Here is a 12,333-nt window from a genome sequence, read left to right on the forward strand (position 1 = left end):
TAGGGGCTGTGTAGCTCTGCGGCACCAAGGGATGAGATCTGGCCACGTTTCCTTTATCAAGAAAACCAATTATCCAGAAATCTTGAATCAGCAAACCTATTTTGAATTTTTTAAACTTTTCCCATGATCTTAGTTCCCTTGCAAAGGAAGGGAAGTGTGACTAGCACTGAAGTGCAGCCATCCTCGCTGTTATTTCCTACTCCTTTGGAAGCAGGAAGAGCATGAAGTCTTGGGAAAGAGCCTTTTTTCATGACAATTCCTGCGTAATCAGCAGGGCTGGATTCATGCCGTCATCTACATGAAAGCATGGGTGGAGGTGATGGGAACTGCGTCTCTGGTTTTCCTTCCAGAGTCCCCCCTGTCCCCAGCCAGTAACACCGGCACTTCCCAAGGAGCTGGGGGCCGCGTTCGGCGCTGCTCGCCACTGCACCCAGGTCTGGTCTTGTTACTTGCCAGCTCCCCGTTGCTGAGTGATGGCTGTTGCATGCCTCAGTTTCCCCACCTGTAATATGGAGAACATTGCACCTCTTCCTGGTGGATTTGGAAGCAGAAATATTGTTTTGGGTAGAAGCACAAGAACTCAGAAGGTGCAGGGAGCAGAGGAGCGGAAGGGAAGGTAACTGCAACAGCCTTTTTTTTTTGGCTTAGAAAGAAGAGATGTGAGTCGCTATTCCCTTACCTTCAAAATCTGCCGTGTCTGGGTGGTTATACATCTCTTTCTACCTGTTACCCTGCATTGGTGCTGCCCGTCTGACAACAACCGAGTGGATGGTGCAGCCAGTGCTGCCCTGTGCTTCAGCTTGAAGCGATGCCGTGGGGATGCTGGGCTGCTGTGGATGTTGGGGGTTGGTGTCTCATGGTGAAAGAGCCTTCACCCACGCACTGCACCTACCCAGAAAGGCTGGGAAGGATGTTTCATCTGTGATCAGTGGCAAGAAAAGACATTTGGACTCTCAGTAGAAACATTAGGTGGTTAATAATAATGTTTAGCTGCTCCTACGTAGTACTTTTGGTCAGTAAGTCTCAAAGTGTTTAATAGAAGAGGCCAGAATCAATAAAGAGTTTTGTTTTCTAATTAAAATAGGAGGAGGAAAGGGAAGATGCTTTGGATGAATTACTTGCTTTTGTGTACAAGATAGCTACCTGAAGCTAGCCACAATGACTCATGCCACCCAGTCTAACCGAGCCGACGCTCATGACTGCAGCAGATCATGAGACCGATAGGAGCTGCGCGGGTTCAGAAAAACCTTGACTTGTGGGAGGAGGAAAATCTGCCTGAAAAACTGCATTCTTAGCAGCTTGCAAGGAGACTGTGTAGGGTGCTGGTTAAGATGTGTGTGGATAGGAAAGTCCCTTTTCTGCCTTAGCGTGTCTTGATAAGGGATCTTCTAACACTGATACCTACCGTCTCCTTGGGGTTTTTCCCTCTTATGTTTTTTTCTCCTTGAAATGACTTTCTAGGTCTGTTCTGCATCGTGGTCCCCCCATGTCTGTGTCAGAACAGAGGCAGTGACCAGCACTGGCTGCTTCTGGAGAAGGTCGTGCTGAGATCTGGAGAAGCTTTTGAGGTTCATCACTGCCTGGAGGGCAGGAGAGCCCAGGGATAAGGTATCCAGGAGACAAGAGTTGAGGTTTCTTGCATCTGCCAGCTATCGTGGCATCAAGCTAGTTTTAGGTTGGTGTCTGTAACTAAGTGCTCAGCAGATTTTACAGATTGCCTTTTTGGAGGCAGGAAATCACTTCTAGGCGAACAAAACAACTTTGCAGGAAGTTTATTGCTCATCTGAAGAGCAGAGTGATGGTGAAGGAAAAAGGGCTGGGCAGTCAGTGCCCTCGGTGGCCTGGGTTAGCAAGGACGCAAGAAATATTTCCATCATAGTGTAATACAGCAAGGAAAGTCATTTACTTAAAACCCTCCTGCAGCCAGTGGTTTGCAGAATAGGGATGGTGGTTTGGACAGCAGTTACTGTGTAAAGTATCCTGAAGGTCTCAGCTGACCAGGAGCTTGAGGTGAGCCTCTGATACGATAAAAACAGTTAGTGAGACCCTTGGTTGTGTTAGCAACAGGAGCAGCAAGGAACAGAAGAGATGTGATCTGCTTTCTTTCTTTTGAAAAGTGAGTTCTTTATTAAAATAAAAATCCAATGACAAATACTTGTGAAATGTTGGGAGAAAGGAGTAGGAAAGGCAGATAAGTGACTATGGGACCAAAGAAAATACCTGACACAATGGACAGAAGGAGCAGAACCTGATTAGTTTATCAAAGGGAATGTAGGTGACGTGATCAGTGTGGGAGATCTTTCATCAGAAGGCTCAGGGTCCTTAATCTCCTCCATCTACCAGACAAGGGCAAAGCAGGGCCTGTGCCAAAACTGCGTTTGGATGAGCGGTGCAACACACACTTGTGCTGTGCTGATGGGGAGCCCCAGGAACAAATTCCAGGAGAGGTGGTGGATTCTCTGTCCCTCTGGGATGGGTGCTCAGCTTCCCAGGGTTGCTTGCCTTTCTAGAAGAAGTGTTTAGCTAAACACAAGCTTTTGGGTTCAGGATGCAGGCAGAAAACCAGATGCAATGGGGTTTAGTTGTTATGTGCATACTGGACAAGTAAATAATTTTTTTTCCTCTTGTAAAGCCACGCCTCTGACCGTGGCTAGATCAGATAAAGGTGCAAGAAAGTCTCCAGGAGAGAGAAGGATGGGCTTATCTCCCTGGAGGAAAGCTTGCTCCTCCTCTACTAGCAGGCGCTTGGGTTATGTGCTATGGGGTGAGTTGTTTACATACCTTCCTGCTTTAAGTGTTTACTATTAGAGCTCTGGATATTCTTGTTATTCTTTAGTTGCTGTAATTTTCCATCTTCCTCTCCCCTTCTCAGTGCCTTAGGTGCACATGGGTGCAATATTAACCAGCTGGTTTTAATGAAAATGATCTCCTATTTATAGTCCGGATATTTTATTTCACACTTCCTGGGGCTCTCCTCTAGGCCTGATTTGCTAAACCTTTATTAGATCCAGGATGATAACATCGTCTTTGCTTAGGAAATGCAGAGTGACCCAGGGAACTGGGACTAAACCCAACTGCCTCAAACTCTTCTGCTGAAGAGCTTTGAGCTTCTTCACCAGCTTCATGAGACCAGTGAACATCGTGACACTCACTACTCACAATCCATCAAACAAGAGGGTTTTTTCTAGTGGTTTACTACTTCTTGCCTCTGGTTGACCTCAAAAACAGAGTCCCCATCACAGTGCCACACCAATGCCAATGTGACCTTGCTCAGAGAGTGCCACCAAACTCCAGGCAACACTGAATCTTATGGGGTTTGCCATGGGGGGAGACTCTGAACATCAAAAAATGTGCTCAGTCATTCCTTAGATTGACCCTATTGCTTCTTTTAAATCTTTTTTACACTATTGATTTTTAGTTTGTCTTGGTTAGTTCATTTTTACCCCCTTTGTACCCATTCTACAACCTTGTGTTGAGAGTGTACCGGGGAGTTATGATGCTTAGCAGGCTTTGTACAAGGCTATCATGGTTCTACTCCTCCAGCAAGGGAGTTATTGACAGTTTTTAACAAAGTAGCTTTTTTCTCATTCAGTAACTAAGTTAATTATCAACAGCTACATTTTTACCTGTTTGAAATGGATTGTGGCTGTGACCTGCTTATGAGCACTTAAGAAAAGAAAAATGAAGCCACTTTCTTTCGCAATCAATGCCACCCGTGGGGGTCAGCTGGCATGTGATGCTGTGCAATGTGGCAGTCGCTACCGCTCCCTGCAGAGCGTGTGGAGGCAGCAGGGACCCACCACCCTGGCGCTGAGCCCAGCAGCACGAGAGCCACAGGGCCACGTTCGTTCCTTGCTCCTCTGGGGCATCAGGAACAGGTAATGGTGGTGGGGCTGCCACGGAGATGGTCAGCGGTGGCTTTACGGATGGCGTATCGCAGGGGCAGGCGTTTACATTTCCATATTGCGATTGCACAGCGATGCAAAGCGTGTTCCTCTCCGCACTGTTGCGGTATGGTGGTTTCTGACGTCGCTAGAAGGGCAAGAAATGAAAGAGCTGAGTGCTGCTGTCTGTGAAAGGGGAGGAAAACCACTGTATCTACCTTAAAATACCACACTTCTATTTTAAAGGTGCGTTCTCAAGACTATTTAAGCAGTTCTCATGTTTTAAAGTAATGCCTTTCCTTGGATTAAAACCTCAAGCTATTAACAGTGTGGAAAACCTGGAACTTTTTGAGTCTGGGAAATTGGTGCTGTTGGTTTTGTTTTCTGGTTCACATACACTCTTGGGGAGTCTGTGGTGTTTGCAGACTTTGGAAGTGTAAAATTAAAAGTGTGACATAAGCGATGAAGCATGTACTTTCTGCAGTAAGAGATGGTAACAGTACTACTGTTTTGCATAATTTTTCTTTATGGTTCACCCAAAGTGGACTAAAACCCCAGCCCATTAATTCTTCTTTTCCTGTTGATGTGCCTGGACACATTTCAGTGGGTATCATCACTTTTAAATGATGCTACTAAAACACAGAGCGGGGAGGATAAAAAGAAGGTCAAGAGGGCAGGACCTGAATCAACATGGGAAGGGAGAAACATCAGATAAGGAGCAGAGAGGTGGAGAGAAGGCAGCAGTGCCATGGAAGGGGCTGGTGGCAATGCCCAGAGCTGGCCCTGGCCGGAGAGGAGCGAGCTGCAGCAGCGCAGCGTGGGCTACGCGCTCAGCTTTGGGACAGGTTTTGCCGCCACTTCTGCTGCTTCGGTGGTGATTTTCCAGAGCTGGCTGCAGAAGTGGCTTGGATGTGGTAGCGATGGGTTAGCACTGCTAGCTGGTGCTCTGATTTGATTTGGAGAAATTATAAAAATAGAGGAGGGTGGCCGTGTTGCTCCTTTCCAAACAAGGGCAATGTGAAAAGCAAATGGGTTATGGGTGCTTGAGACTATCAGGGGTGTAACCCACCCGTTGAGGCTGGTACCATCCCTTTCGTGGGGCATCCTTGGGTTGTCACCCAGGGCTGTCACCCCTTACCACGGGCTTCGTGCTGAAGGGGGGCAGATGTGGCAGGGCGGGCCCCAGCCCCGCGTTTCAGCCCGTGCCCTCTGCTGTGCTCTCCCCCGGGCTGGGAACATGCGGGACAAGCTCGGGTGTGCAAGCTGCCGTTCGCCCCCGGGCTCCGTGGGTGCCCCTTGCACCCCCCGGGGCGGTGCGGGGGTCCCCGCCCGCTGCTCCGCGGAGGGGCCGGCGCGGCGGAGGAGGGAAGGCGTGACGGGCGTGGGGAGCAGCCAGTGCGCGGCGAGGGGCCGGGCCGAGCCGGGCCGGGCTGGGCTGGGCTGGGCCGGGCCGGGCGGCATGGCAGGCTGCCCGCCGGCGCGGGGGGCGGCCGCAGCCGCTCGCCCTCCGCCATTCATTCGGCCGCAGGCGGCGGCTCCGCGCACCCGCAGCGCCGGGGGGCAGCGCCCCGCTCCCCGCCATGGCCGACCCGGCCGTCAACGCCCACCTGGAGGGCATCATCTCCGACTTCGAAGGTGGGTGGCCCCAGGGGTTGAGGGGGGGTTAAGCCCCGGGGAGTGTGTGTGTGGGCGCGCTGCTTTTTGGGGGCTAAAGTGGGGAAAAAGCCGGAGAAATTGCCCCTGTGTTGGGCTGGGCAGCGCGGAGCCGCCCGCGCCCCGCGCAAGCACCGCGCTGGGCTGGGGGGGCCGCGGCGGAGCGGGGCTGAGCCCCCCCATCCGGGGCCCGACTGCCCCCCGCTTCTCCCCGCTGCTGCCGCCCCGGCGGTGCCCGGAGCGGGGGTGGCCTGGCTCTGCCCGGGAGGGGGGGTCTGGGAGGAGCGGGGTGCTCGAGGGCGGCCGGGGGCCAGCCCGCAGCCGCCGGGGGCCGGTCGTTGTCGGTGCCGCCGCCGGGCTGCGGTGTCTTTTGTTCGGAGCAGTTTTGCGCCCGGGTGGTGTCCGCTAAGGCGGATCTTACGGGATGTTTTTCCTTTTCTGCCTTTCCTAAGTTGATTCACGTAGATTTTTAGCTGAAAACACATGCCTGACACGACTAAAAGTCTGTGAAACCCCAGGCACCGGCTCTTCTGTCGACTCCCAGCTTTTGGATGCAAACACAGCCCTAGAGTAGCTGAGAGGTGGATAATAAACCCAAGCTTTAAATATGTCCATAGCGGGAGCTACCCGCCCTAGAAAGCTTTCCAGTTGTCCCATGGCAGAGCTCCAGCTGCCTGATAGCGTTGCCTTGCTCTCCGATGGAGTATCTCCTCGCAATCCCCTTGGCGTGCGGACGGGGATGCCTTCTCCCCGGGTGTCTGTGGCTCCTGCCCAGCACGCTGGCTTTTTCAGGCAAGAAAATAAGCTAATGGAGAAGTGTGCTGCTGCCAGGTGGGTATGAGAGTTAAAGGCAGGCAGAAAGAGGGGTGAGGGGTTGCGTCTGAAGCAGGCGTTGAGAGATTGGCTTGGGGGGAGCTCATCTTCCCGAGCGGAGTTTTGGAAGAGCAGCTCCGTCCCTACGCACTCTCACGTCCTGGCAGCGACCCAAACTGAGCTTCGCGCAGCGGTTTCTAGAAAAAAAAACAACTAAGAAATAGTGGAGATCTGGGGGCCGCAGTGAAAGCTTATCCAGGGGCTGCGCGCGTAGCTATAGGCTGAGGCGACTTCACCGCCTCCTCGTGAATCCAGCCTTGGCTTCGGGAAGGAGCGCGGCGGTGTTTTTCCTGCTGGGTAGCTGAGGAAGCTGAGAGCATGAGGGTTCCTCTTCCAGGTCAGGCAGGAAACGGGTGGCAGAGCTGGGGTCTCTGCAGGCCTCCTCGTAAGGTTTAGCCACATCCATGACCTCTTTTTCCAGCCCCTTGTCTTACTTCAAGCAAAGTTGGGGGTGGAGGGCTTAGTAGAAGGCTGAGGGAAGTCACATCCCACAGGAAGATTGAGAATAACGAGAATTGGGACACACAGAGTGACCCGAATACTCCATCGGTTTGGCACTCGGGGTTCAACGGCGCCTTTGTAACTGTCCTTTGGGGACTCGTGAGCTTCCCCACCGCAGGGCTCCCGAGTGCTGATGTAATTACAGCCTTGCCTCTAGTCTGCCCCAATTGCATTTAAATCTCTGAAGAATGAGTAATTCCCTACTTGGATATGATAAAGGCTCTGCTGTGAGCCCTGGGGCTGCTTGTTCGGGCTTTGTGTGCTCCTTGGTGGCATCGAGCTGCTCCGCAGTGCGATTTTTTTTTCAGTCCATGGAGAGCTTTGTAGTTCCTGCCTGTGCAGAGGGAGAGGCTGGGGAAAGCTCTGCGCATCTCCAGCCAAAAGGTCTGGCCTTGCCCTTAAGCAGGGATCCAGGCTACTGTTTCACAATTTAATTAGTTTTCTGGGTTGCATAGCAGCTTCTCAAGAAGGCGGCAATTAATTTCTAGCCTGTAGGGCAGGAGATGCAGTGTTCGTGTCTGCTGGGTGGGTATCTCAGCCCCAAGCAGCCCATGGCCAAGCAGGAAAGATCAGCCAAAAATACCACGCAGCAGAAACACCAGATCCCCCAGCAGCCAGAGCCCTCTTTGTTCTTGCCGGTCACACGCTGCCTGCCCTCTCGAATCACCCTGGTTGTTCCTGCCTGCTTTCCTCGTAGCATCCCTGCCTGCTTTCCTCGTAGCATCCCTCCCCAGCATAGGACCGACAGGTTTCTTGTACCTGCGGGGCTGCAGAAGGCAGGGAGTTGCAGGCTCGGCTGTGGGCTGCTGGTGTGGGAGCTGCCAGCCTCCGTGAGCCCGAGGAGGATGCAAGGGCCCTTTGGGAGGGGAAAGGAGTATGAGGTACTCAGTTCCAGTTTAGTTTCCGAATCAAAGCAACTCATGAGAGGGAAACGCAGCACAGCAGAGCGCATTCTTCCTTGTGCCGGATGATGCGATGGGGATGGTCGCATCCAGGCAGCAGCACGTGTGTCCGCCTCGCGCCGAGACAGCGGGTCCTGCGTGGAGGGCACTAATCCTGCTCATTTGACTGGCAAGAGCTTCCTCGTCTCAAATGGGGGAGAGCGTTATTAGGTCTGTGGTTTGCCAGGATTTCCAGAGCATAATAGTTCTGCCCCTGGGTTTATAGCTTTTGGCAGGTTTTCGGAAGCGTGGCCGGTTCAGCTGCGGTTGCGGCAGCGCTTCCCAAGCTCACCTCAGCCTCGGCGCGGGCTGCGGGCTGCTCAGCTCCCCAGAGTCTCCAACACAGACCCCTGAGCGGCGAGGAAGGAAACCTGTAGCAGTGAATCAACCTGGGTGGTGGGACGCTTGTGTAGCGTGTTAATGTTGTGTGAACCCCAAACCATCCTGGTCCTGTTCAGGCTGGGTGATACGGGAGTGTCGGTGTCTGCGATGTTTGACTGCGGAGAGGGGTGGATGCTCCTGCTCGCAGCTTTGGGTGGCTGTGATGGTGCCTGAAGATAACTCTGCAGCATGGTGCTCGTGTTCATGCTAAGAATTTAAAGCACTGTGCACACATGATCTACTGCCTGGTAGTAAGAGAGAAGAGATCTGCCCCAGCCCCTCTCCCACGTGGGACGTGGCTGCTGCCGAGCAGAGTCCCAGGGGTAACTGAGGCACATTTTTCCTGGCAATCGCTGATGGTGAGTTGGCAGCGGCGATGCTGAGCGCCCTTTGCCTTTGCCAGTGCTGTCAGTCAACACCAGATTCATTTTCTCGTAACGTTAAAAACAAAAAGTCACAGCGGGTGCAAGCTGCGGATGATGGTAAACGCTGAGCGGGGCTGTAAGTGCTGGAGGGGCAGGGTGGTGCCATGGGCCTCAAGGTGAGTCCAGAGCTAGAGCCGGGGGTGGGACACAGGCTTGCAGCTTCGCTCTGGCAGAAACCACAAGACAGCCCTTGTTGATGGTTGTTAATCCCTGATTTACCCATTCCCCATAGCCCAGCTCCCTCGGAGGCCAGCGAGCCTTGACAGTGCTATGGTTGGGGCGGTCATGCTCTGCGTGGAGCTGGGCACTGCGGGCAGGGTGAGCCTCCAGCCCTGCCAGGACATGTCAGTGCTGATAGGAAGGCTTCTCTGGTTATTTTATATTAATTTTTTTTTCTTCCCTGTTATTGGACACTTTCCCTACAGACACATACTTCTTGCACCGCCCAACATGGTATTTCTAGTATTTCAACCGAAGACTTTGTCTCAATGAGGTACTGACTTGTGCTAAGTGATGTTGTGGTTTTAAGGGTCATTAAAGACAAAAAAACATCAGCCAGGTTGTTTTCAGGAGGGGGCTGTGTTAGAAATAGACTTTTCTACGTGCGTGAATCTCATGAGCTCGTCCTTAAAATTTACTTGAGCAAATGCCCGGGATGTCTGTGGGACACGTGGCCGCGGTGCGTCCCCCGGGCTGCTCGGGGCCGGCGTGCCTGCTGCCGTGGGGAGCAGCTGCTGCCCGCCTGCCGCGGGTGCTGGGACACAGCCCTGCTGCTAATATTAGCAGGAACGCGCCAGAGGGATGGTCGCAATGTTACGTGGGTGACGTGGCTTGAATTCAACATGGTGAAAAGCCTCGGAGAGGGGCTGTGCTTCATGTTTGTGTAAGCATCTCGCTTGGATTCAGGGTCTCTCCGGTAAACCCTGCTGTGGGTTTGCAGGATGAGCGCTCGCCTGGGCTTACACGCACGGGGCTGGGCTGGGAGCCTGGCTCTGTGACTAACGGTCCCACGTGTGCGGAGGTTCAATGCCTGGAAAAGGAAATGCACAAAGATCTTTCAGATTATATCTCGGATCATCTCAACCCTGAGAGCGAAGCAAAGCTCCTGAACATCAGTTGTTGGATTTCCTAGGCTGTCCCCAAAGATTTATACTGCAACTAGTCTCTTCCGATACTCTTCATCACCAGCCCAGCATGGGTAGAGCCAGCGCTGACCTCCCAGCTGATGGATGTGGCGTGCTGATCCGAGACAGCAAGTCACCTCTGATACCCTCAAAGATGAGCTTTACAGGCGCTTTGGGGCATTTTCTCTCCTTTTCCACTCTTCCTATCTACGTTTCTGAATCTGAGACAAAAGGACGGAGTGGATGGGAGTTTTCTGCCAAATCAGTGCGTGGTGGGAGAGGCAGGAGCTGGGGGAAGGTGCCTGTGGGCAGGCAGAAGTTGTGTCTTCCCTAGCAGAAGCTGTATTTTCCCCTGCAGAACTGGCCTTTCATGCACAGAGTGGAAAAATCACATCTGCCTGGTTACAGCGGCGGAGACCTGCAGTTGTGGGTTGTTTTTTTCCCCGACGTATATTTAGTACCTTGGGAATAAAAAGGTTGTGAGGGAGTGGGAAAGGGAAGAACAGGACATGGATCTCTCCGTCCACGTGAGCTGGGCTCTGGGGATAGCCTCTGGCCCCGGTTAGGATGCAGGATCATCCAAAGGTCGTTGTTTATAGTTATCTTATGCAAGGAAGGCTGGGCTGCATGTCCTTGGGGACGGGCAACTACTGCAGCGTGGAGCAGAGTGTCCTTGGCTCTGTGTCAGCATGGAGGGTTTCCAGTGTTGGCTGGTACGGGGCTGTCCATTTGAGATCAGTCTTGGGCAAAGTGTTGGGCTAATCATAAAGAAACCTTTCAAAAGTGGCTGGATGGGAAGAGAGAGAGGATGAGTCTTTACAGCGGGGCCAGGGCAGCTACTTCGGGCGTGCAAGCGTACTGCTGGTGCCTGGAGGTAAGTCAAGGTTTTGGAGCGTGTACATCATACTGACTCTTCCAAGTACATGTTAGTCTCTGGGGTCTTGGTAGCATCTTTCTGTTAGTAAGAAGCTCACCTAAAATATAATAATTCTCTAGCTTTCCCCTTGGTCATTGCCTGTTGATGGTTTATGGCAGTGGAGTGAGGAGGAAGCACCCCTAGAACACGTTGGGTCATGCCTAATGCATTTGAGTGACCACGTCTACATCTCTTGGCCAATAAATGCCAACAAACCTGCTGCTAAGTGAGAGTCCTGGCACCTTTGGGTGTCCTGTAGCCGCACTGTCTGGGTGCTGATTTAGTTTCTGTTTTACAGCCCTTCCTTGCAGGGAGCTGCTCAGCCCGTTTTCCCGGGAGCCAGGACCCCGACAGCAGCTGCAAAAGCCTGTACTGGGACTTGTCATAAATCCAAAGACAATAATGGAGACTTCAGAGCCCATAATCGCTCCAGACATTTATGTTTCTAACTCTGATATTTGATATTTAAGGCAATGTCTTCCTGCAGGTCGTTACGCAGGCTCTTTCCCTCTCCCAGCCTCCCTCCTCCTGCTGCAGTGAGCTCTGGCACCTTCTTGGTCTTTAGAGGTGAGACATGGAGGCAACAAGCCAAGTCACCATAAATCCTGCTTAAGCTTGTTTGAAGCCTGTAAAATGAGTTGATGGGTCTGAGTCCAGTTCCTGATGGGGATGTGCCTGTTTGGTGGGGGTCAGGGTCCATCAAGGCAGCTCTTCGTGGGACAGGGGTGGGCTGTCATGCCCTTCAGCATGGAGCTAGGGTTGTGTCCTGGCCACCTCTCATTTCACACCTGCACGGTATCATTTGGTCCTGGCCCCCCTCTGCTTTACTCATGGAGGCATCAGCAGTTTGCACCCTCCTGTTGTGCTGAGCCCTTCTCGCTCCCTTCCCTGCTGAGTAGTGCTGGTGAGGTACTCCTTGTAGCCCTTGGGCAACAAAGGGATTTATTGTTATCCCCAACTTATTCTGAAACGCTGCACCCAGATTAATGAGGGCTCTTATCTCCTGGTGGCTCTGACTCAGGCTTTTACCGTGATTGCTTTTGTGAGGTTGCAGGATGGAGCTCAGCGCTTGGGGCTCTTGGGGACACCTGTGGAGTGGTGACCCAGGTGTAGGGTCTGTCCAAGCTAGCTCTTGGCTGGTTTGCACGCTGAAAGGTGAGACATCATGGGTGTCAGGGTGGTCTGTCCCCCTGCATCCATCCTCAGGTGGGGGCGTCCTCACGTGATGCTGCTGCTCATCAGATGGCTCTGGGGACTTGCGCTGGCCTGGGTGTAGGTACCACCAATATCAGGCATGATTGCAGGGCAGGGAACGCTGTGACCACATTGGTCTGTGCCACTGTCCTCCTGGCAGTAGAGGTGGCACTTTGAATAAGCATCACAAACTTGTTCGGCCCCTTGCTCGTTGTGAGTTGGGTCCTCTCCAGCTTGTCCCAGCCCTGGGAGTCTCGGCAGGGTTAGCAATGAGGGCATCGGCACACGGCATCACGCTGGTACTGGCCACCTGGACTGGTTCAGGAGGGAAGGAGCGTGGTGAAGACTGGGGTTGGGACTTGAGTCTTTCTTTTATCTGGTCACTGGAAGTGCAAATATGGGGAAATGTGAAAAGGATGGATTTTTTTTTTTAGAAAGCAT

The 12,333-nt window shown here is 52.8% G+C and overlaps 1 protein-coding gene across 3 annotated transcripts in view; it reads left to right on the forward strand.

The window, feature by feature from the left end:
- SEPTIN9 (septin 9) overlaps positions 1-12,333 on the forward strand; it is a 103,558-nt gene that overhangs the window by 22,061 nt on the left and 69,164 nt on the right. The window contains exon 1 of one of the 3 annotated variants that reach the window (XM_068413286.1): positions 5,372-5,519. The exons of the other annotated variants lie outside the window; for them this stretch is intronic. Within the exon in view, the coding sequence (XP_068269387.1) occupies positions 5,465-5,519 (55 nt within the window). The 5' untranslated portion in view covers positions 5,372-5,464. Of the gene's footprint in view, positions 1-5,371; positions 5,520-12,333 lie in introns of those variants that run through there. 3 annotated transcript variants of the gene reach the window in all.

Source organism: Nyctibius grandis, chromosome 15 (assembly GCF_013368605.1).
Source record: "Nyctibius grandis isolate bNycGra1 chromosome 15, bNycGra1.pri, whole genome shotgun sequence".
In the NCBI taxonomy this organism is placed as follows: Eukaryota; Metazoa; Chordata; class Aves; order Nyctibiiformes; family Nyctibiidae; genus Nyctibius; species Nyctibius grandis.